This window comes from Rhincodon typus, chromosome 43 (genome assembly GCF_021869965.1).
Source record: "Rhincodon typus isolate 14 chromosome 43, sRhiTyp1.1, whole genome shotgun sequence".
Taxonomy (NCBI): Eukaryota; Metazoa; Chordata; class Chondrichthyes; order Orectolobiformes; family Rhincodontidae; genus Rhincodon; species Rhincodon typus.
The window spans coordinates 3509031-3532807 of NC_063374.1; the positions used below are offsets into that span (position 1 = coordinate 3509031).

Below are 23777 nucleotides of genomic sequence, written 5' to 3' on the forward strand. Positions count from 1 at the left end.
TTTCTCTGTGTGTGTCTCTCTCTTTTTCTCTCTCTGTCTCTCTCTCTGTCTCTCTCTGAGTGTGTCTCTGTCTCTCTCTGAGTGTGTCTCTGTCTCTCTCTCTCTCTGTCTCTCTGTCTCTCTCTCTGTCTCTCTCTGTCTCTCTCTCTCTCTCTCTGTCTCTCTCTCTCTGTCTGTCTCTCTCTCTCTCTCTCTCTGTCTCTCTGAGTGTGTCTCTGTCTCTCTCTCTGTCTGTCTTTCTCTCTCTCTCTCTTTGAGTGTCTCTCTCTCTCCCTCTCTCTCTCTGTGTCTCTCTCTCTGTCTCTCTCTCTCTGAGTGTGTGTGTCTCTCTCTCTGTCTCTCTCTCTCTCAGTGTGTCTCTGTCTCTCTCTCTCTCTGTCTCTCTCTCTGAGTGTGTCTCTGTCTCGCTCTCTTTCTGTGTGTGTCTCTCTCTCTCGCTCTGTGTGTGTGTGTCTCTCTCTTTCTCGCTCTGTGTGTGTCTCTCTGTGTGTGTGTGTCTCTGTGTGTGTCTCTCTCTCTCTCTCTGTGTCTCTGTGTGTGTGTCTGCTTGTCTTTCTCCTTATGTTTCTCTCTATCACGCTCTCTGTCGCTGTAACTATCTGTGTGTGTGTCTCTTTCTTTCTGTGTCTCTCTCTGTCTCTATCTCTCTCGCTCTCTAGTGCCTCTCTCTCTCTGTGTCTCTCTCTCTCCCCCTCCCTCTCTCTCTGTGTGTCTCTCCCTCTCTCTCTGTGTCTGCGTGTCTCTCTCTCTCTCTCTGTGTGTCTGCATGTCTCTCTCCTTATGTTTCTCTCTATCACACTCTCTGTCGCTGTAACTATCTGTGTGTGTGTCTCTTTCTTTCTAAGTCTCTCGCTGTCTCTATCTTTCTCGCTCTCTCTAGTGCTCGCTCTCGCTGTATTTCTCTCTGTTTGTCTCTGTCTCCTATCTTTCTCTCTCTCACGACGGTTGAAAGTTGCCAATCTCACGGCCAGTTGCTTTCTGTAGCCTTCTCTCGCTTTGGTCTCAGCCTCCCTTTGTTGTGCATAGCCTCTAAGTATGCTGCTGCATGCTACTCCCTCACTCCTTGTGAAACCTCAACCTTTGCATTATCACTAGATCACCCAGGATCTTCCTGATTAGTTAGAATTGCAAAAAGCTTCTGTTAGCCAGAAGACATTCCCTGTAATTCGCGATGATTTTACATCATATTTACCGTTCCCTCTGTCGCTGGGTCAAGATCCTGTAGCACCGTCCAAAACACTATAAGACCCTAAGAAATCGAAACAGGAGTGGGCTACTCAGCAATTCAGTAGGATCATGGCTTATTCGACACTCCTCACATTCACTTTCCTGCCTTTACCCCAGAAATCTTGATACCTGTACAAATCAAGAATTTATCTATTCCAGCCTTAACTATATACAAGAACTCTGCCCCTATAGCTCCCTGTGTCAAGGAGCCCCAAAGACTCACTACCCTCTGAGAGAAGAAATTCCTCCTTATCTCAGTCTTAAATTGGCGTCCCTTTATTCTGAGACTGTGCCGTCTGGTCCTAGACTCTCCCATGAAGGGAAACATCCTCTCAGCATTTGCCCTGAAGATCCTGTATGTTTCAATGGGAATAACTCTCATTCTTCTGAACTCTAGTGAGTAGAGTGCCAACCTGTTTAACCTTTACTGAAAAGACTCTGGAGATGGGGTTTCATTAAAACAACAAACAAGCAGTAAAGTTTCATAGCTGATGTGGGAGATCTCAGCTCTGCAGAGGTTTCATTGATTTAGAAAAAAACAACAGTCTGAAACTATAGAAGAGAACGACCTTTGGTTTTTGAGCCTGATCAGCTAAGTGTTTGTTTGATTTTTAAGACTTATTAAATTTCTAAATCTTAATTTTTTTCGTAAATCTCTAATAGTAAGAGGGGGCATTTTCTTTTAAGTTTATGCTGTGATCTCTCTGTTGATTGACTTTTGATACAAAGGATTAGGATTAATTTACCCTAGAGCAGTTTTTTAATCAGTAAGGTTGTGCTAATGCAGCATTTTTGAGCAAAGTGTGTTGTGTTTGTTTTTAGGTAATTTCTGGGTCTGTAGATGGCTAAAGGAGCAGAAGGGGCTTTTAGCAGGGTGATGTGCTTTTCCTGTCAGATGTGGGAGATTAGGGAGAATTTGAATGTTTTTGGAGACTGTGTCTGCAGGAAGTGTGTTTGGTTGTGAATCTGATCAGATTGCATGGATCGGTTGGAGCTGCAGTTAGAGGCAATGAGGAGTTTACAAGAGCAAGGGGGTGTGATGAATGGCAGTTACACGAAGATGGAGACACCGCAGGTACGGTCAGGTAGTTGGTTGACCACTAGGAATGGTAGGAGAGGTAGCCAGGCAGTGCAGGCGTCTACTGTGGCTATCCCTATCGCAAACAGGTATGCTGTTTTGGATACTATGGGGGGGCATGGCCTCTCAGGGGAGTATAGCAGTGACAGCCACGTTTCTGGTACCATGAGTGGCTCTACTGTAAGGAGGTGTATGTCAGTTTCCAAGTGATCAATTGTAATGTGGTGTGTTGTTTCCTTGGAGGCAGAGTCAAGGAAGTTTTAGAGCAGGTGCACAATATTCTGAAAGCGGAGACTGATCAACAGGAGGTTGTTATGCACGTCGGTGCTGACGATATTGGTAGGGAAAGGGCTGAGGTTCTGCAGAGAGGATAGAGGAAACTAGGCAGGAGGCTAAGAGGTGGGTCCTCGAGGGTAGTACTCCCGCCACGTGCTAATGAGAGTAGGAATGGGAGGATAGAGCAGATGAATTTGTTGCTGAGGAGCTGGTGCAGGGAGCAAGGATTCACATTTTTGGACCATTGGGATCTCTTCAGGGGTAGAAATGACTCGTATAAGACAGGTTCCACTAAATTAGAAGGAGACCAATATCCTTGCGGGGAAATTCGCTAGTGCTACTAAACTAGTGAACTTTATTTTTAAACTAGTAAGGGGGTGGGGGGAACCGAATTGAAAGTGAGAAAAGAGAAATGGCTAAGGGGAGCAAGTCTAATAGTCAAGGCAGAAAACAGCTTGGCAGAGAATGAGGTACAACTGATAAATTAAACTGCATTTATTTCAATGCAAGAGGCCTGACAGGTAAGGCAGATGACCTCAGGATGTGGTTGAGAACATGGGACTGGGATATCATAGCTATTACAGGGCAGTGTGAAGGGCAAAGCTGGTAGGTATAGGGAATGCTGGATGACTAGGGAAATTGAGGTTTTGGTCAAGGGAAAAAAAGAGGCATATATCTGGTATAACAAGGTGTTGAGTTGGATGAACACAGCAGGCCAAGCTGCATCAGAGGAGCAGGAAAGCTGACGTTTCAGGCCTAGACCCTTCTTCAGAAAGGGCTGCTTGGCCTGCTGTGTTCATCCAGCTCTACACCTTGTTATCTCAGATTCTCCAGCATCTGCAGTTCCTACTGTCTCTGAAACAATATATCTGGTATAGACAGCTGGGATCGAGTGAATCCCTCAAAGTATAAGGGCAATAAGACTATACATAAGAGGGAAATCAGGAGGGCAAAAAGGGAACATGAAATAACTTTGGCAAATAGAGTTAAGGAGAATCCAAAGAGAATCTATACATACACTAAGGACAAAGGAGTAACAAGGGAGAAAATAGGGCCCCTTAAAGATCAACAAGGTCGGCTGTGTATGGAACCACAGAAAATGGGTGAGGTACTAAATGAGTATTTCACATCATTTACTGTAGAGAACTTGGGGAAATGAATAATGATATCTTGAAAAGTGTCCCTGTTACAGTAGAGGAGGTGACAAGGTCATAAGACACATAAAGGTGGGTAAATTCCCGGGACCTGATCAGGTGCTGCCCAGAACTTTGTGGGAAGCTAGGGAAGAGATAACTGGGCCCTTTGCTGTGATATTTGTATCATCGATAGCCAAAGGCAAGGTGCTGAAAGACTGGAGGTTGGCTAATGTGGTGCCATTACTTAGGAAAGGCTGTAAGGAAAAACCAGGAACTGTAGACTGGCGAGCCTTATGTCAGTGGCGGGTAAGTTGTTGGAGGTGATTCTGAAGGACAGGATTTACACGCGTTTGGAAAGGCGAGAACTGAGTCAGGATAGTCAGCATGGCTTTGTGTGTGGGAAGTTGGTTCTCACTAACTTGTGTTTTTTTAAAGAGGTGACAAAGAAGATCGAAGAAGGCAGAGCAGTAGACTTTGTTTATATCGACTTCAGTAAAACATTTGACAAGGTTCTGCATGGTAGATTGGTTGGCAAGGTTAGATCACATGGGATCAAGGGGGACCCAGCCAACTGGATACAAAATTGACTTGAAAATAGGATACTGGGAGTGGTGGTGGAGTGATGCTTTTTGGACTGGTGGTCTGTGACGAGCAGTGTGTTACAAAGATCAGTGCTAGGTCCACTGCCTTTCATCATTTATCGAAATGATTTGCACATGAATGTAAGAGTTATTGTTGGTAAGTTTGCAAATGAAACCAAAATAGGTGGTGTAGTGGACAGTGAAGAAGGTTATCTCAGAGTACAATGGGACATTGATTAAATGGGTCAATAGGCCGAGGAGTAGCAGATGGAGTTTAATTTAGATAAAAGCAAGGTGTTGCATTTTGGTAAGGCAAACCAGGGCAAGAGTTACACAGCAAACAGTAGGGCTCTGAGGAGTATTGCTGAACAAAGAAATCTAGGGGTGCAGTTGCATAGTCCCTTGAAAGTGGAGCTGCAGGTAGACAGGGTGTTGAAGAAGGTGTTTAGCATGCTTGCCTTCATTGGTCATAACATTGAAGTTGTGTCATAATGTGGTTGTACAGGACATTGGTGAGGCCACTTTTGAAATACTGCTTACAGTCCTGGTTGCCATTTATAGGAAGGATGTTGTTAAACTTGAAAAGGTGCAAAAGATTTACAAGGATGTTACCAGGATTTGAGCAATAGGGAGAGGCTGAATAGGCTGGGGCTTTTTTCCCTGGAACATCAAAGACTGAGGGGTGACCATTTTTAGAGGATTATAAAGTTATGAGGGGCGTGGATAGGTTGAGTAGCCTTTTTTCTAGGGTGGGAGAGTGCGAAACCAGAGCACATAGATTTAAGGTAGAGGGGACAGATTTGAAAAGGACCTGAGGGGTAACTCATTCATGCAGAGGGTCGTGTGTGTATGGCATGAGCTGCTAGGCGAAATGGTGGAGGCGGGTACAATTACAACTTTTTAAAAGGCACCTGGAAGGGTACATGAATAGGAAGGGTTTAGAGGGATATTGGCCTAATGCTGGCAAATGGAACTAGGTCAGATTGGGATATCTGGTCGTTGCTGATGAGTTGGACCAAAGGCTCTGTTTCCATGCTGTATGACTCTATGACAATCCCTCCATACCAAAGATCATCCTAGTGCATCTTCTCTGAACTGTCTCCAGTGAAATATTTTGTTAAATAAGGGGATCAAAACTGCTCACAGTACTCTAGATATGGTCTCACCATTACCTTGTACAGTTGCAGTAAGACTTCCACACCCTTGTACTCGAACCCCTTTGAAATCAAAAGGATAACATTGTAGGAGCCTTCCTGATTGCCTCCTGCACCGATGTGCTAGCTTGGGCTAATGTGGATGTCCATACACAGCATGGACTACAGCAATGGTGGCTTACCGCTGCCTTCTCAAGGACCATTGCCACACCCCATGAAATAACAAATAAACAAAGTGCAATACATATTCAGCATCTCAAATTGAAAGAGAAGAGGCTTCAGGTTGTTTAGTAGGCCACACAGTACCTGTGGAGAGAGACGAAAGGAAGTTCAGTCCTGGTGAAGGTCACTTGACCTCCAGACATGTCTCCCTCTCCCTCCACAAGTGCTAGCCGATCTGGTGAATAATGCCAAGGCTTTCTGCTGGGTGTAGTTCTTAAGGATTGGAGTGTAAGCACCACCTGCATTGACAGCACATTGTCAATAAAGGCACCCCAGGGCACCTCACTCTGTGTGTGAGGGAGAGAGGGATTTCCAACAGCACCTCCTTTGGCAGGCTGATTAATGAAACCCCCATATTGTTGTTGCAAATCAGAATTCGAAACTTTAATCCAAATTCCAATATGGAAAGGATGCGTATTCATCATATTGTGTAATTGATGGTGTTCGTAGGGAGAGAGGACATAATTGACTCAAAGATACAAAGCAGTTATCTGCAATGAAATTCGATAGCAAAGTTACAAGGTTTCTCTGCCTCAGTGAGCATCTGTATTGGAGGAACCCAGCAGATTCCATCCTGATTGATCATCACAGATTGACTTCAGCCTGGGTATTGATATAGGCTGTCCAGTTTCCTAACTCTTGCAGTGGGTCCTCTCTCAATGTTTCTTTATGTGTTAAAAGATGCTCGGTAAATACAGTTGTTAGATTCAAGAGCTCTGTGTTAAGAAGAGGGCAGTCATCCAGGTTGTCAGCTCCTGGCTGAAATTCCTGCCATTCCCAAATGGCTCGTCCATCATCCTTCCCATTTGAGCTAATGCTAACTCTAGCTTGGAAGATGTGGCTTGAATCAGTTCCTAGATAACTGTGCCCCACTGAGGAGACCTGGGCCACTATCTATCCCTTAAGTGTGACTATCTAAACACACGATTGAGATGTATAAAATTATGAAGGACATTGATAGGGCAAATAGGAAGAAACTTTTCCCCTTGATGGAGTTATCAAGGACTGAACACATGATCTAAGGTCAATGGGCAGAAGGTTTGAATGTGATCTGAGGGAAAATGTTTTCACCGAGAAGGTGGTGACAATGTGGAACTCACTGCTTGTAAGGTTAGTTGGAGGCAGAAACCCTTACAACAGGCTCAGTGGTTAGCACTGTTGCCTCGCGGCACCAGAGACATGGGTTCAGTTCCATTCTTGGGCAACTGTCTAAGTGGAGTTTGCACATTCTCCCTGTGTCTGCGTGGGTTTCCCCCCACAGTCCGAAGAATGTGCAGGTTAGGTAGATTGGCCATGGGAAATGCAGGGAGTTAGGGATACCGTAGAGGGCGTGTCTGGGTGGGATGCCCTTCGGAAGGTTGATGTGGACTTGATGGACTGAATGGCCTGCTTCCACACTGGAGGGATTCTATGATTGAAGAAGTATTTAGCTGTCCACTTGCAAAGCCCGGGCATACAAAGCTATGGGCCAAGTGCTGGAAAATGGGATTAGAGTAGCTAAGCGGATGTTTGTGACAAGCACAGATACAGTGGTGGCCAAAGGCCTTTTTTATTGCAGTAGACTCCCATAACTCTATGACATCATCTGGTCATTAGCTTAATCCTAAATCTAACACTAATGCATGACCACATTATTTTTGGAATCCTGCTGGGTGCTAAATGACTCTTAAGTGTCACTATGACAGTGCCTAAACTTGAAAGAGGTGCTTGAGTGGCTGTCAGGTACTTTTTGAGATTCCTGCGACTGTGGAAAGTAGTATTTAAATACAAACGTTAGTTTCTAGCCTCGTAAGGAGCTCATGTCAGGGCAGAAGGCGAGAAGTAGAAATTTGCAAACGTGACAAAAAGATCTAAACAGCTAACTCTCACTTTTCCGAGCCAAGTCACACAAGTACCCAGGTGAAATATTAACAGCAGTGTCTCCCAGTGGTGTGAAGTGGAGCTGAGAGGTTCAGGTCACCATCTCGCTCTCCAAATCCTGGTATAGCACGAGGAAGTATAGAATCTAAGTGCAAGAATAGGCCATTCAAGCCTGCTCCACCATTCAGTGTAATCACGACTGATCATCCAACTCAGTACCAAATTCCTGCTTTCTCCCCTGTACCCCTTAAATCATCCATGTTGTCATTGTAGCACGCTCCAGTTAGTGGAGCTCTTGCTACAGTTTCAGCAGCTGGAATAAACGATTGTCGAGGTGGGGTGGAAATTGGTCTCTATTTCTTAACACTTTGTGCAAAACCTCTCATTTTGTGGCGGTGCAAGCGTTGATGCTCTCTATCAATGTGCTTAGTCTGCAGCCGATTTAATTATGTCCTGGAGATAACTGTTCTGCCAATTCCTGGTGAAAAGGGCTTCACTGAACAGATTTTTTAACAAAAAAAGTAATTTGTATTTCTCTCTCCTTTTTAAATGGAATGCAGGTCTATCTGAAAGCTCTGCAAATTCGCTCCTTTATCTGCCTGTCACCTGCTGTTTGAACAGCTGATGCAGAAGGAGTGACTGCAGAACAGTAGCAGCCTTTGCTTTAGCTTCTGGGCAGGATTCTTTGGAAGTAAATTTGTTCAGCTTAGTCCCATGATTGATTAAGATAATGGCTTGAGAGCAGTTATTCAGTCATCCAGTAGCTGCACACTGCTGCTTGTGGGATTTTGACTTGGAAAACAGAAAGAAACTGTTGCATTCCTTTTAGTGCCTTTCACAACCAGACTTTCTGCAAAGCAGTTATAGAATCCCCACAGCGTTGAAAGAGGCCATTCGGCCCATCAAGTCTGCACCGACCATCCGAAAAGCATCCAGCCCAGACCCCGCCACCCCCACCCTATCCCCGTAACCCCACGTTTCCCATGGTCAACCCACCCAGCTTGCACATCCCTGGACACTACGGGGTAGCTTAGCATGGCCAATCCAACTAACCTGCACATCTTTAGACTGTGGGAGGAAACTAGAGCACCCGGAGGAAACCCACGCAGACATGGGGAGAACATGCAAACTCCAACCAGACTGTCATCCAAGGCTGGAATCGCACCCAGGTCCCTGGTGCTGTGAGGCGGTGATGCTAACCACTGAGCCACCATGTCGTCTTACAACCATTGTTGGAATGTAGGCCACGCATTCCTCACAGAGAGCAGTGCGATGACATCCAGGCACTCTGTTTGTGCGATACTGCTGTCTTCTGGCCCATTCTCACTGCACAGATCTCCCCTGGACCTCAGGGAGCAACAAAGGGGGTCTTAATGATTTCACTTCTCATCCAGAAGGACAACACCTCCAACGGGGTCTTCCAAGTGCTATCATGGGAGATGCCAACGCTGCTTATGTGTTTTGGTGTCAAGAGTGCGACTGAAAGCCATGTCCTTTTCAGTTAGAGCTATGAGTGCCGCTGCCCGACACTTTTTGTGGCAAAAATCATGCATGGGCATTTTGAATTCAGAGGAAAAAATCAAAGTACCTTCTTGGATTGAGGGAGCTGTTACATTTTGGAACCTCTTGCTCCAGATTATTTTAGATTTTACCTTTTAAATTGTATTCCCAAATTTGCAAACCCTCTGCATGATCTGTTTGGCTTGAGATCTGGGCAAGCTTTTGAAAACATCCCCCCTTTTTGGATAATTATCCAATTTGCTTTTGCTAATCAGACTTGAATCTGCCTCCATCGCACACTCAGGCAGTGCATTCCAGGTCCCAGCCACTTGCTCTTCTTTCTCAATTCGCCTTAAGAGCATAACAGGTAGATGTGGAAGTAGGCCTTTCAGCCCATCAAGTCTGTTCCACCATTCAATGAAATCGTGGCTGATTTGAGATTCTACAGGTCTGCTTTCACAGATTCACTACCCTGTGAGGGAAGAAATTCCTCTTCACCTCTGTCTTAAATGTGTGACCCTTTATCCTGAGATGATGCCCTCCGCCCCCAGACTGTCTCTCAAGAGTAAACAACCACTGCACATCTACCCTGTCAATCCCCCATGAATCTTGAATGTTTCAGTAAGGTCACCTCTCATTCTTCTATATTACAGTGATTACAGGCTCAATCTTCTAATCATCTCCTTATATGGTATCCCAGATACAGATGGATTTAAGGAAAACAGCAGACTTAGAACTGGCCCTGGGGAGCACCACTGTATTGCTTCTTTCAGTCTGAGAAATTTAATGTTGCTGTCTGTCACCCCATCTACTTCATATCCATGCTGCCACTGTCTACTCTTCCCCCGGCTTTGATTTTAATGGTGGACCTTTTATGAGGCACTTTTGGATGCCCATGTTAACTACATAAATCCTGGGAGGCCTAGGTTCAAATCTCACCTTCCCCGAGTTATGTCATAACATATCTGAATGGATTGATTCAAAATATCCACATCACATCAATCGGGTTATTCTTATCAACGTTCTGTTGACTCATCAACAATCTGAATCAAGTTAGTTAAGCTTAATTTGTCTTTAATAAATCTGTGCAGCTTTCGTTAATTAATCTGCAGTTGTCCAAGTGGCTGTTCATTTTGTCCCATTAAACTCTGTGTGTTGAACACAGGTTTTCCCTTGTTTATTTTCTGCATCGACAGGTTGATTTAGAAAGCTGCCTGAATTCACTGGTTGCTCACCACCAGTCGTGGTGGTTAGGGTTTTATTTGGGGCTGTCTATTCTCACCTGCAAGATGAGACAGTCAGACACACCCTGTCCTGCATATGGTCCTGCTGCACCTTCTCCTGCTTTGCATCAAGCCCGATTGCGTAGAAGTTAGGAGCAGGAGTAGACCTTTTGGCCCTCGCTACCTGTAGAGGCATTTAATATGATCGTCCAACTAATTCCCCTGTTCCCACGTTTTCCCCCATACTCTTTGATTCCTTTAGCCCTGAGAACTATATCTCTGAAATAATTCCACAAGAGGCTGATAGCCCGTCACCAAGTTCCCCTTTAAACATGGACAGTCCTCGACGTTTGTACCAGACTCTGAATGAGGCAGTATCAGAGTGTCAGTATCTCTGACACCTTTTTCTCTTTTTTTTTGTTTCCCCCCTGCTCTACCAGCAGTAGTGCTTATTTTTACCCTACAATACCCAAGTTGTGTATGTATATGTGAAGTGACTCAGTAAAGACACCATGTGCAAAAAACTTTATTCAGTATTTCCACCACCAGGAAAACACCCATGTGACCAGTGAACTAGTAGCAAGCAAAGCCCGACAAGGGCAGTGCTTACGTGAAGAAAGTGAAAGGGGAGGGTGGAGATTAAATCAAAATAGAATTGAAAGTGGAAATAAAGCACTTCACCCTCCTCCCACCCCCAGGTGCCCACCTCTCTCTAAAGGCATTGACAGTATTGGTGGACACTCTGTGCTCCATCATCAAGGACATCTGGGCTCGAACATAGCCACAGAAGAGGGGCAGACAGTTGGCAGAAATGACCAACAGTCACTTTTTTATCTGTCAGTCAGGGCCGCTTGATTGGACCATATTAACAGCCCCAGTTAAGGAACAGCTGGCTGACCTCGTTACAATCACTACAGTCTCCTTCCTGAAAACATTCAATGTTTTGGCCTTGACTGCTTTTTGTGGCAGAGTTCCACAGGCTCCCCAGTCTCTGGTGAAGACATTTTCTCCTCCTCTCAGTCCTAAATGGCCTGTGCTGTTTCTTTAGACTGTGATCCCTGGTCCTGGATCCCCATGCATTGGGAATCTCTTTCCTGCACGTACCCTCTCTAATCCTGTTAGAATTTCATAGGTTTCTATGAGATTTCTCCCCCTGTAAATCCCAGTGAATATAGTCCTAACCGATCCATTCTCTCCCCATATGTCAGTCCTGTCATCCCAGGAATTAGTCTGGTAAACCTTCCATGCATTCACTTGATATTTTGATTAAATATTTATCATGAACCAGTTTCATTGCAATTGGGTTCTCAGGCCTCAGCCTTTCCAACAATTTAAACATTTGGAGAACTGTAAGGCACAGAGGGACCTGGCTGTGAATCACAGAAAGTTAGTTTGCAGGTACAGTATGTAGTTAGAAAGACAAATGGAATACTGTCATTTTTTTGCAAAGGGAATGAAATGTGAGTATTTAGTTTCACTGCAGATGACATAGCAAATCAGTTAAGACAAAGTTAGTAATGGCCCTGAATGCACGCACTGCCTGAAAGTGGTCGATGCAGGTACAGTTACAACACTTAAAAGACATGAGGACAAGTACATGAATAGAAAAGGTTTAGAGGGGAATGGGCCAAATGCAAGCATATTGGACTAGTTTAGTTTGGGAAAGTTGGTCCGCATGGACGAGTTGGACCGAAGGTTCTGTTTCCACGCTGTATGACTCAATGACCTAGTGAGACCAAGTCTGGAGCAACGTGTACAGTTTTGGTGGTCATACTTCAGAAGGGATGTAATTGCACAAGAAACAATTTAGAGAAGATTTTCTCAACCTATTCCTGGGATAAGGAAAGGATGAGTGGATTGGGTCTATATCCATTGGCTGACATATGATGTTATTGAGACTTATACGATCCTGGGTGGACTTGGGTGTATGCTGATGGAATGCTTGTGTGTAAGATCAGAATTTGGGGAAACTGCTTAAAAATACAGGGCTGAGGGAACGTTGAGAGTCTGCGGGCACTCTCTTATCCGGCGAAGGTGTGGTGTTGTCATTGAATATTTTTAAGGCTGTGGTGGATAGAGAGGTGCTTAACTAACAAGGACAAAACAAGGGGTGTTGAGGATAGACAGGAGAGTGGAGCTGAGGTCACAGCTAAATCAGCTGTTGATAAAGGCTGCCAATGCTGGAAATCTGAAACAAGCACAGAGGACGCTGGAGAAACTTAGCAGGTCTGAGGAGAGAGAGAGAAAAACAGAGTTAACATTGCAAGTCCAATGTAACTCTTTAAATCAGGCTTAGTCTTGTTTAATGACAGAGGAAGCTTGAGAGGTCGAATGGCCTCTGTTTGTTTTCTCCCCGTTGCTCTGTCTGGACCCCCCTTGTCTTTGGCCACTTCTATCCAATCTCCTCTCTCTTTAGAAGGCTCGTGTGAACCTGATGGCCCATCAAGTCCACACGGGCCCTCCAGAGAGCATCCCACCCAACCTATCCCCATTGCCCCACATTTGGGCATGGCTAATGCACCCAGCCTACACATTCCTGGACAATTTAGCATGGTCAATCCACCTAAGGTTTGGACTGTGTATCAAAACTGGAGCACACGGCAGAAACTCTTGCAGACACAGGGGGAGCGTGCAAACTCTGCACAGACAGTCGCCTGAGGTTGGAATTGAACCCAGGTCCCTGGTGCTGTGAGGCAGCAGTGCTAACCACTGAGCCACATACAGTCCTTCATCCCTGGAACCCTTCTCAGAAATCTTTACTGCACCCTTTCCAAAGTCTTGGCGTCTGTCCCAAATGGGCACAATGCTCCAAGTTGAGACTGACCCAGAATGCTGGATGCCAAAGGCAATGACTTTATTTAAGTGCGTTTGCTGTGCTAATATTAAGTAAGTATTTATTTTGTTTAATCTTGACTTGCCATCTCTGATTTATCGTGCCGATGAGAGAGTGCCCATTTGTCATTGCGACGTTCCAATGAAACTAAACCACCAGCGATAGATGCATGATATCCAAATGTTAATTGAGCTTTATGAATTATGGAACAGGCTCTTTTGGAGGTGTCAGGAATAGCTATCGAGTAGGATTATTTATTTTACTGTTGAGCAGAGGCTGCAACCAGGGGCAAGAGCTATGGCTCTCTCAGGGAGAGATAGAGGCATGAGGTCAGAGCTCTGTTTGAATGCTCACTGCGTAATTGGGACTCTGCTCACTGGAATTTTAGAAGAACGAGAGGTGATATCTCATTGAAATGCAATGGGCTTGACAGGGTAAATTTATGAGGGATGCTTCCCCTCATGGGAGAGTCGTGACCCAGAGGGTATAGTCTCAGAATAAAGGAGCGCCAATGTAAGACTGAGATAAGGAGGAATTTCTTCTTTGAGGGTTGTGAGTCTTTGGACCTCCTTGACATAGAGAGCTGTGGGGAGCAGAGCTCTTGTGCATATTTAAGTCTGAGATAGACCCTCGATCAGTCAAGAGATCAAGGGTTGCAGGGAAAGGGTAGGACGTGGGGAATGTTGGATCAGTCACAATCCTATTGAATGGAGGAGCAGGCTTGAGGGGCCTAATCCTGTTCCTATTTCTTATAGTCTTATGCCCGAGGGGTTAGTGCAGCGAGGCATTAAAGGTGAAAATACCTCTGGCGTAGGAATCATGAAATAAGAGCAGAATGTGCTGAGCATCCTCAGCAGGTTGGGCAACTTCTGATGAAAGGGAAACATGGTTAGTGATTCAGGTTGCCATCCTTTCATCAGAACTGAGCAAGAATCTTTGAGGAGAGGTGTTTAAAAACAGTGGAATGTTCTGAGCCCTGAAGCGTCTGACCTGCAGGCAAGGAGCAGACCAGAAATCCAAATTACATTTTCATGATTCTTACTCTCTGGTTGGCACTGGCAAGAAAACCAATTACCCAATTTTAATCAAGCCTAATTTCATCAAGTTCATTATTTGAGCAGGTACGCGGATAGGAAAGGTTCAGAGCAATATGGGCCAAACGCAGGTAAATGGGACTAGTTTAGTTTGGGAAACCTGGTCAGCATGGACGAGTTAGACTGAAGGGTCTATTTCCATGCTGTATAACTCTATCTCTGGATAAACTGAAAGAATAGACATGTGGAAGAAGTTATTCTTCACTCAAGTGACATTGTTATGCCTCTACATACTTGAACAATATTACAACTAAAGATCAAGGTAAATCAACATAACGTATAAGTTGACAGGCTGGCACCACAGTCCCTGACAAGTTATATTTGCAAGACCAAAATTTGTTAAAATACAGGTCTAAAGTGGCTTATCTCCTGACTTAAAGTTGGCTTTTGTGTGGATGGAATGATTTATAATGGTAAAATTCTATCACTTTTCACAAATCTCACACTTTGTATCTTATTTCACAACTTACTGTGTTTTTGAAAAAAAACACAAAGTAATCCTTAAATTGATTGGTTGATTTATTGTCACTTGTACCGAAGTACAGCGAAAAGCTTTGTTTACAGGCAGATGTACAGATCAAAAAGACTTCAACAGAGGCATACGGGTTACATTGCAAAGGGTGTGCGCTAGGCGAGATCAACATTAGCAAGATCAGCATCGTTTGAGGCTCGAAAGTCCATTCATCAGTTTAATAAGGGCTGGGAAGAAGCTGTTCCTGAATCTGCCCATGTGTGTTCAGGCTTCTGTACCTTCTGCCTGACAGAAGAGGTTGTAGGAGATCATTACCAGGGTGCAATGGATCTTTGATGTTGACAGCCTTTCTGCGGCGGTGAGCCATGTAAGTCGAGTCCATGGATGGAAGGTTGGCTTCCGTGATGGATTGGGCTGTGCACACTGCCTTCTGTAGTTTCTCATGGTCCTGCGCAGAGCAGTTGCCATACCAGGCCATTATACACCCGGACAGAATGCTTTCAAAGGTGTATCTGTAGACGTTGGTGAGACACATGCCAAATTTCCTGAGCTGCCTGAGGAAGAAGAGGTGTTGTTGTGCCTTCTCGACTGTTGCTTCTGTGTGGGAAGTCCAGGACAGGTTGTCAGTTATCGTCACTCTGAGGAACTTGACGCTGTTCACCTTCTCAACCTCGGTTCCATGGATATAGGTAGGGGCATGTTCTCTTCCTTCCTTTCTTTCTGAAATCAGTGATCAGTTCTTTAGTTTTGCTGATGTTGAGAGAGGGAGAGAGGTTTTTCTCATTGCACCACGTCACCAAGCCCTCTACCTCCCTTCTGTATTTTGACTTGTTAGATTTGACGTGCTATTCTGACAGTGCCATGGTACATGAGTTGACATGCTTTCTTTGCCCAGATTGCATGTTGGGGCGGAAGGCCCAAGCCGTTGCCCATTGAGTTCCTTAGACATCCAATGAATGACAGCTTTAGCACCTCATCCTGCTTGGGCTGCTTCAGTTACTTCAGTCCCAGGCAGGACGAGAAAGGTTACCTGGTTCTGGGAAGCCTGTCACATCAGTGGGTGGGGTCTCTCGATCCGCTATAATATTGGCACAGTCAAGGGGAAAGGTCCAAAGGTAAGGTTGGAAACATTGATTGGCCGCTGAGGGCTTTCTGTGGGCCATTCTTTGTCCCGGGGGGGTTTGAGGGTGGCCGGGGTGGGGTTGGGGTTGGTTGTTTGGGAGTTGGGGCGCAGCTTGCTTTGGATGTAGCCTCCAGCTCTGTCACGGTACTTCTGACTCTGAATTCCCCTTGGTTGGCCGCACCTCCTTGTCCAGATTTTGAGTTCCAGCCGACTGCTGAAAGATCTGGCAGCCTTTTGTCACCTTCATGGGAATTGTTGGGACAACTGGAAGATTGTGCCAGCAATGTCAGCGTCAGTCTTGCTCCTCTGGTCAGGCTCCAGCCTCTGGAATTAGAGAGCTGTACGATGAAGTCCAAGTCCAAGGGTTAAGAGCAAAAGTCGAAGCTGCAACAGACGATGCAGTGCCGAGGGAGCGCCGCGCTGTCGGAGGGTCAGTGCCAAGGGAGCACCGCACTGTCGGAGGGTCAGTGCCGAGGGAGTGCCGCACTGTCGGAGGGTCAGTGCCGAGGGAGCGCCGCACTGTCGGAAGGTCAGTGCCGAGGGAGCGCCGCACTGTCGGAGGGTCAGTGCTGAGGGAACCCAGCAATGCTGGAGGTGCTGTCTTTTGGCTGAAATGTTAAACTGAGTCTCTGAATGGACGTCGAAGGTGCCATAGCCATATATCAAAAAAGAGTAGGAAGTGTCCTGGTCTTTATTCTTCAAGCGCCCAATATAGATTATCTGATCATGATTGTGCTGCTTTGTGTTGGAGCTTGCTGTGTGTAACTCATCATGCATCGTGCATTACACTGTCACTTCATTGACTGTACAACGTTCTGGGACATCATGTAGTTATGAAAGGCACTGTGGAAATATAAGTCTGTCTCTCCCTTAATGAGACACCAAGGGATTGACAGCAATCTTGCGGCAAACAAGAGCAGAGAATCTTAATCAGTTCTGCCAGATGCTATTTACTGTACAAGGCAGACACGTGGGATGAAAAGCTGTTGGTTTGTAGATGGAGCTGGAGCTCTGGATGGCCGTGCACCTTTGATCAGAACAAGTGAGTGAACTGCACTGGGCGTGTGTCATTCCTGATCAAGTGGTTCAGTTTGTGTGCCGTTCTGTTTCTCCTGATGAGACACATTAGGTTGGATTCACTTTTTGTGCAGATTGACTTTGGGGAGTTCTCCTTCAAACCTCTCTCCTGCGATAGGGTTAGGGTCCTCCTCCTCCGCCTCCGCCTCCGCCTCCTCCTCCTCCTCCTCGGCCTGCACATGCTGGCTTTTCGAATCCCTCAGTTACTCCAGATTCCTTTACTTTGTGCACATGTCCATATAGATGACCAGTCTTGGTTTTCTTGCTGCACTTGATCAGCATCTTATGAGATCAGCTCTGATATCCCCTGTTAGATTCATCAGGTTCATCTTCAAGGGTGGCATAGTGGCTCAGTGGTTATCACAGCTGCCTCACAGTGCCAGGGACCCAGGTTTGATCCCATCCTGGGGCATCTGGCTGTGTTGTGTTTGCACGTTCTCCCCGTGTCTGTGTGGATTTCCTCCGGGTGTTCCGGTTTCCTCCCACAGTCCAAAGATGTGCAGGCTGGGTGGATTGGCTGTGCTCAATTGCCCATCGCGTCCAGAGCTATGTAGGTTAGGTGGATTGGTCACAGGAAAGGAAAAGGATAGGGGAGGGGGTGGGTCTGGGTTGGATGCTGTTTGGAGGGTCTGTGTGGGCTCAATGGGCCTGCTTCCATACTCTGGGGATTCTATGATCTTGCATCCAGGAATGTGCTGAAGGTGCCCAGTGACTTAACTAAATTTGAATGCAATCTTAGAGAGGGAGGGGTGTTAGAGTAATTTAGCGTTTTCCAGCATGGAAAGAGGCCTTTCAGCCCATTGAGCCTGCACTGGTCATCAAAACACTCATCCATTCCCTTTTCCCAGCACATGGCCTGTAGCCTCATATGCTATTGTGTTTCAGGTGATTGTCTAAATATTTAGTGTCTTCAGTGTTCCCACCACCCTCTGGGTGAAAACATTTTTCCTCAACTCCCCTCTGAACCTCCTGCTTCTTACCTTACACCTATGAGCCATGGTTAGCATTCCCCAGACTAAGGGGAGAGGTTTCTCTGCATCTACCCTGTCTGCGCCCGTCTGGATTTAGGACACCTCAATTAGATATTGCCTCCGCCTTCTCTGCTCTAAGGAAAATCATGCCAAGCTCTCTCATCTCTCTTCATAGCTGAATCACTGCAGCCCAGGCAGCATCTTGGTGAATCTCTTCTGCACCCTCTCAGAATCATAGAATCCCTACAGAGTGGAAACAGGCCCTTCAGCCCAACAAGTCCACACCGAACCTCAGAGTGTCCCACCCAGACCCATCCCCCTATAACCCACCTAATCTACACCTGCCTGAACACTATGGGCAATTTAGCACGGCCAATCCACCTAACCTGTACATCTTTGGATTGTGGGAGGAAACTGGAGCACCCGGAGGAAACCCACACAGACACAGGGAGAATGTGCAAACTCCACACAGACAGTCGCCCGAGGCTGGAATCGAACCCCGGTCCCTGGCGCTGTGAGGCAGCAGTGCTAACCACTGTGCCACCGCCAGTGCAATCATGTCCTTCCTACCGTGTGGTAATCAGAACTGCACACAGTACTCCAGCCTTATATATACAGCTCCATCAGATCATCCCTGCTGTTGTATCAATGCCTTGACTAAGGGAGGTGAGTATTCCATATGCTTTCTTACCCACCTAATGTGTCCTCTGCCTTCCAAAATCTAGAGGCATGCACATCAAGGTCTTCCTGTACTTCTAAGGGTCCTATCATTCAATAAGTCCTTTCTTGCCTTGTCAGTCCTCCCAAAATGCATCACCTCACACTTTTCAGGATTAAATTCTATTCAGCCCACCTGACCAGGTTATTAGCGTGGCATTGTCATCCATTTACGCTCTGCTTTGTATTTACCCTCCTGAATCTGTCAGTATGTGGACTGATTATGCTTAAATGACTGCAGGCTGGGTACAATGTTAAACTGTTTCATTCGAGAGGTATCAGCTTCTAATTGGGTTGTTCTGGCATTGTATTCTGCTTTTGCTACATTATGGGTATGGATAATAACTTGGTAATGAGCAGATAATCCAGGATTTCCTTTTGCGAAGGATGGAAATTGGCTGGGACGCCAGAGGAAAACTCCCTTACTGTTCTTTGTAACAGCGCCATGAGATTTTTTTAATCTGCCTGAACAGGTGGTCAGTGTCCCAGTTTGATGCCTTATCCAAAAGCCAGTATTTCCCGACAGTGCAGAACTCACTGGAGTGCCTGTCTCAGTTTCAGTTCACTCAAATGGGACTCGATCTCAGGACCCTGTAGTTCAGAGATGAAGGGGCCACAACTGAGCCACAGCTGGCATGCCGTGCGCAGTGACTGGGTAAATAAGTAAACTTGTCATAGTCCCAGAGCACTGCTCTCTCATCAAAGAGAGAGAGATGAATGATGGTGAGCTTAACCTGAGGGTCATCATGCCTCAGGAGAGGGGCAAGGTTGACCTCACCTTCTTAGTGACCTCAGCCAGCGTGCGATCAGGTAACAGTCAAGGGTCCATTCCCTTAATTTCACCTCACCTTGTCTACACCCACCTACTGGCACTAAGCACAACACCAGGCAAACGTGAGAACAGGGACTATTTTCCCTGGAGTGTCGGAGGTTGAGGATGACCTAGTAGAGGTTTATGAAATCATGAGGGGCATGGATAGGGTGATAGCCAAGGTCTTTTTCCCCAGGGTAGGGGCAGTCCAAAACTAGAGGGCATAGGTTTAAGATGAGATGAGATAGATATAAAAGGGAACAAAAACCAAAGTTGCTGGAAAAGGCCAGCAGGTTTGGCATCATCTGTGAAGGAAAAAACAGAGTTAACATTTCGGGTCCGGTGACCCTTCCACAGAACCAACCCAGGGTCACCGGACCTGAGAGGTTAACTCTGTTTTCTCCTTCACAGATGCTGCCAGATCTGCTGGGCTTTTCCAGCAACTTCTGTTTTTATTCCTGATTTACAGCATCCACAGTTCTTTCGGTTTTTTATTAGATATAAAAGAGACCTTGGGAGCAACTTTTTCATGCAGAAGGTGGTGCGTGTATGGAATAAGCTGCCAGAGGAAGTGGTGGAGGCTGGTACAATTACAACATTTTTAAAAGGCATCTGGGTGGATATATGAATAGGAAGGATTTGCAGGGATATGGGCCAAATGCTGGCAAATGGGACTAGATTAATTTAGGATATCTGGTCGGCATGGATGAGTTGGACTGAAGGATCTGTTTCCGTGCTGTACAACTCTATGACTCTATATCAAAAAAAATGCTGGCCAAACTTGGCAGTACAGGCATCTGCTGTGGAAACGCTGACAGACCCTGCCGAATGTCTGCAGTGCCATCTATTTTTGTTAATTTCTGATTTCTACCAGTGCTTTGCTTTTGCGACAGATGTGGCAATGTAGGACTTGGGAACAGGAGCAGGCCATTTGGCCCTTGTTCTGCTATTTGATAAGATTCTAACTGATTATTTTAGTCTCAGCTCCACTTTCATTCCTATCTCCAGAACCCTCAACTCTCTCTCTTTTTCATCAATCTGTCTAACTTGGCCTGGAATATATTCAGCAACCCAGCCTCCAGTGGTTTCCGGGAAGAGAACTTCACAGAATACTGACCCTTGGGAAGAAACCAAAGGGACAAAACAAGTAGGTGGCTCAGTGGTTAGCACTGCTGCCTCACGGCACCAAGGACTCTGGTTCGATTCTGCCCTTGGACTGTCTGTGTGGAGTTTATATGTTCTCCCTGTGTCTGTGTTGGTTTCCTCCAGGTGTTCTGTTTTCCTACCAGAGTCCAAATTTGTGCAGGTTAGTTGGATTGACCATACTGAATTGCCCTGTAAGTGTCCAGGAATGTGTGGGGTTACGGCGATAGGGTGGGGGTCTGAGTGGGATGCTCTCCCGAGGGTTGGTGCATACCCAATGGGCCGAATGGCCTCTTTCTGCACTGTAGGGATTCAGTGACTGCTTTCTCTGACTTAACTCACCTGACTGATCTTGAACACGGCTGTTCCCTAGTTGTTCCTTTTGTTCGGGCTGTCGTCATTCCTCTTGTCTCCCTCTCCAGTCTCCATCAGCTACTTCCCTCTCCCGTTTCCCCTGTGCCCCCGAAGTTACCTCGTCTTGACCTTGAATCATTAGGACACCCCAAAGATAATAGGAAGCCAGAGGCGTGATAACAAGTTACCTTCCGTCCTGGCTTGTTTCAGAAAGCACATTTTCAGGCTCATTAACACAGAAGCACCTCTGTCGCAGCAGCTGCAGCAGTTAGTTGTAAAGAGCACATTAAATCACTTTCACTTAACTCATTTTGCAATGCTTCGCGATTTACAAAATGGTTACCACGTGCCTGTTGCTTCCTTGTGTCGTGTAGGTGTGGATAGGCTTTGGGGATTCCACCGGTGGTGCTGTCTGACCTGCTCTTGTAGCCACGGTGTTTATGTAGCAAAACCAGTGAAGTTTCTAGTCAGTGGTAACCCCCAGGATGTTGATAGCGAGGAGATGCTAATGCCATTGAACATCATGTAGAGATGGTGAGATTCTCTCTCATTGGAGTTAGTCTGGCGTAAATGTTACTTGTCAATTATCAGTCAAAGTCTGTTTGTCAGCACATGGACATCATCTCTTTAGAAGTGTGCAATTTGACTATCACATTTTGACAGAATTCAAGATTTTGTTTTTTGTAGGTTTTCTTGTGCTGTTTGATTCCAGATTTCTGTTGATGACACTGGTGGTTAGGCAGCCAATAGCTCACTGGTGATCAGTTATCTTTCAGGAAAAGGGCAAGTTCTACCCAGGGGAACTTGACCAGTTGCTGGCCTTTCTGAGTGCAGAGTGTTCTGGTATCTGGACGGATGGTGGAAGTAAGTTTGTACAGGAGAGAGATTGTAGGTCTATGGGGAAAAGCAGGGAAAATGGGGCTGTTTCAATAGCTCTTGTATGAGTTGGAAAAAAGGCTTGCTGTAATCTTGCTGGAGGTTGTACAGGATGTTGGTGAGGCCTTTTCTGGAGTGCTGTGTCCAGTTCTGGTCTCCCTGCTAGAGAAGGATATTATTAAGCTGGAGAGGGTTCAGAAAAGATTTACTAGGATGTTGCCAGGAATTGAGTTCTAAGGAGAGGCTGGATAGGCTGGGACTTCTTTCACTGGAGCTTGGGGGTTGAGGGATGACCTTAGAGAGGTTTATAAAATCATGAGGGGTATAGAAAAGGTGAATGGCAGGTATCTTTCCCCTAGGGGTGGGGGATTTCAAGACTTGGGGGCATATTTTTCAGGTGAAAGGAGAAAGATTTGAAAAGAACACGAGGGGCAATCTTTTACCCAGAGTGTTTCATGTCTGGAATGAACTTACAGAGAAAGTGGTGGATATGGGTACAGTTATAACATTTAAAAGACATTTGGATAAGTACATGAATGAGAAATGTTTGGAGGGATATGAAACGCAGGGACTAGTTTAGTTTGGGAACATGGTTGGCATGGACTGATTGGACCAAAGAGTCTGTTTCCACACTGTATGATTCTGTAATTGCAAAAGATTAGTATGCAGGTACAGCAAGTAATTAGCAAGTCAAACAGGATGTTGGTCTTTATTGTAAGCTGGAGTATAAAGCATAAGGAAGAATTGTCGCTACTGTACAGGGCATAGATGAGACCACACCTGGAGTATTATAGACCTTTTTTTATTCACATACTGAAGCAGGATGGGACTTGCTAACTTTGGGCACTTCAGAGAAGGTTCACTAGGTTGAGCCTTGGGATGAAGGGTCTATCTTATGAGGGAAGGTTGAGCAGATTGAGCTTGTACCCACTGGGGCTTAGAAGAATGAGGTTTGTATTGTTGAAACGTATAAGATTCTGAGAGGGCTTGAGAGGGGGGCTGCTGAGAGGATGTGTCCCTTCATGAGGGAATCTAGAATGATGCATCCACCATTTAAAAATAAGAATTCTCCTGTTTAGGACTGAGAAGGAATTGTTCCCAATGGTGAGTCATGAGACTTTGGAATTCACTTCCATCAAGAACATTAACAGGCTATGTCGGTGAATATATTCAAGGCTGAGTACAACGGATGTTGGATTAACGTGTGAGTCCTGTGTTTGTAGGGTCAGGAACTGAGAGCTCTTTGAAGTCAGCCATGATCTGATTAAATGATGTAGCAGGCTTGATGGGCCGAATAGCGATTGCGGAGTGCTTGGCAATGCATGCTAAAATAGGATTAAGTCAGTACGGCTTTGTCAAGGGAGGTTCATGCCTGACAAATCTATTAAAATTCTTTGATGAGGTAATGAGCAAATTAGACAAAGGAGAGCCAGTAAACATGATCTATTTGAATTTCCAGAAGGCCTTTGACAAGGTGCCGCACAGGAGACTGCTAAAAAACATAAGAGCCCATGCTGTTAGACGCAAGATACTGGTATGGATAGAGGATTGGCTGACTGGCAGAAGGAAGACAGTGGGGATAAAAGGGTTTTTGTCTTTCAGGATATCTGCCAGTGATTAGTAGACTTTTGCAGGGGTCTGTGTTGGTACCAGTAACTATTCACATTATACATTAATGATCTGGATGAAGGTACTGAGTGCATGTTTGCTAAGTTTGCAGGTCACACAAAGATAGGTGGAGGGACAAGTAGTGTCAAGGAAGCGGGGAGGCTGCAGAAGGACTTGGACAGACTAGGAAAGGGAGCAAAGAAGTGACGGATGGTATACAATGTGGGAGAGTGTGAGGTTATGCACTTTGGCAGGAAGAGTAGAGGCGTAGATTGTTTCTAAATGGAGATAGGCCTCAGAAATCTGAAGTACAGAGGGAGTTGGTAATCTGAGTTTGGGATTCTCGTAAGGTTAATATGCAGGTTCAATTGGCAATTAGGAAGGCATACACAATTTTAGTATTCATTTCAAGAGATCTAGAATACAAGAGCAGGGATGTAA

The 23777-nt window shown here is 45.6% G+C and overlaps 1 protein-coding gene across 1 annotated transcript in view; it reads left to right on the forward strand.

Annotated features, from left to right (window-relative positions):
* Positions 1-21591, forward strand: part of LOC109912973 (pyruvate carboxylase, mitochondrial-like) — a 76100-nt gene extending 54509 nt beyond the window's left edge. The window contains exon 6 of the mRNA XM_048619611.1: positions 21565-21591. Coding sequence (XP_048475568.1) covers positions 21565-21591 — 27 coding nt within the window. The remainder of the gene's footprint in view (positions 1-21564) is intronic.
* The last annotated feature ends 2186 nt before the right edge of the window (positions 21592-23777 follow it).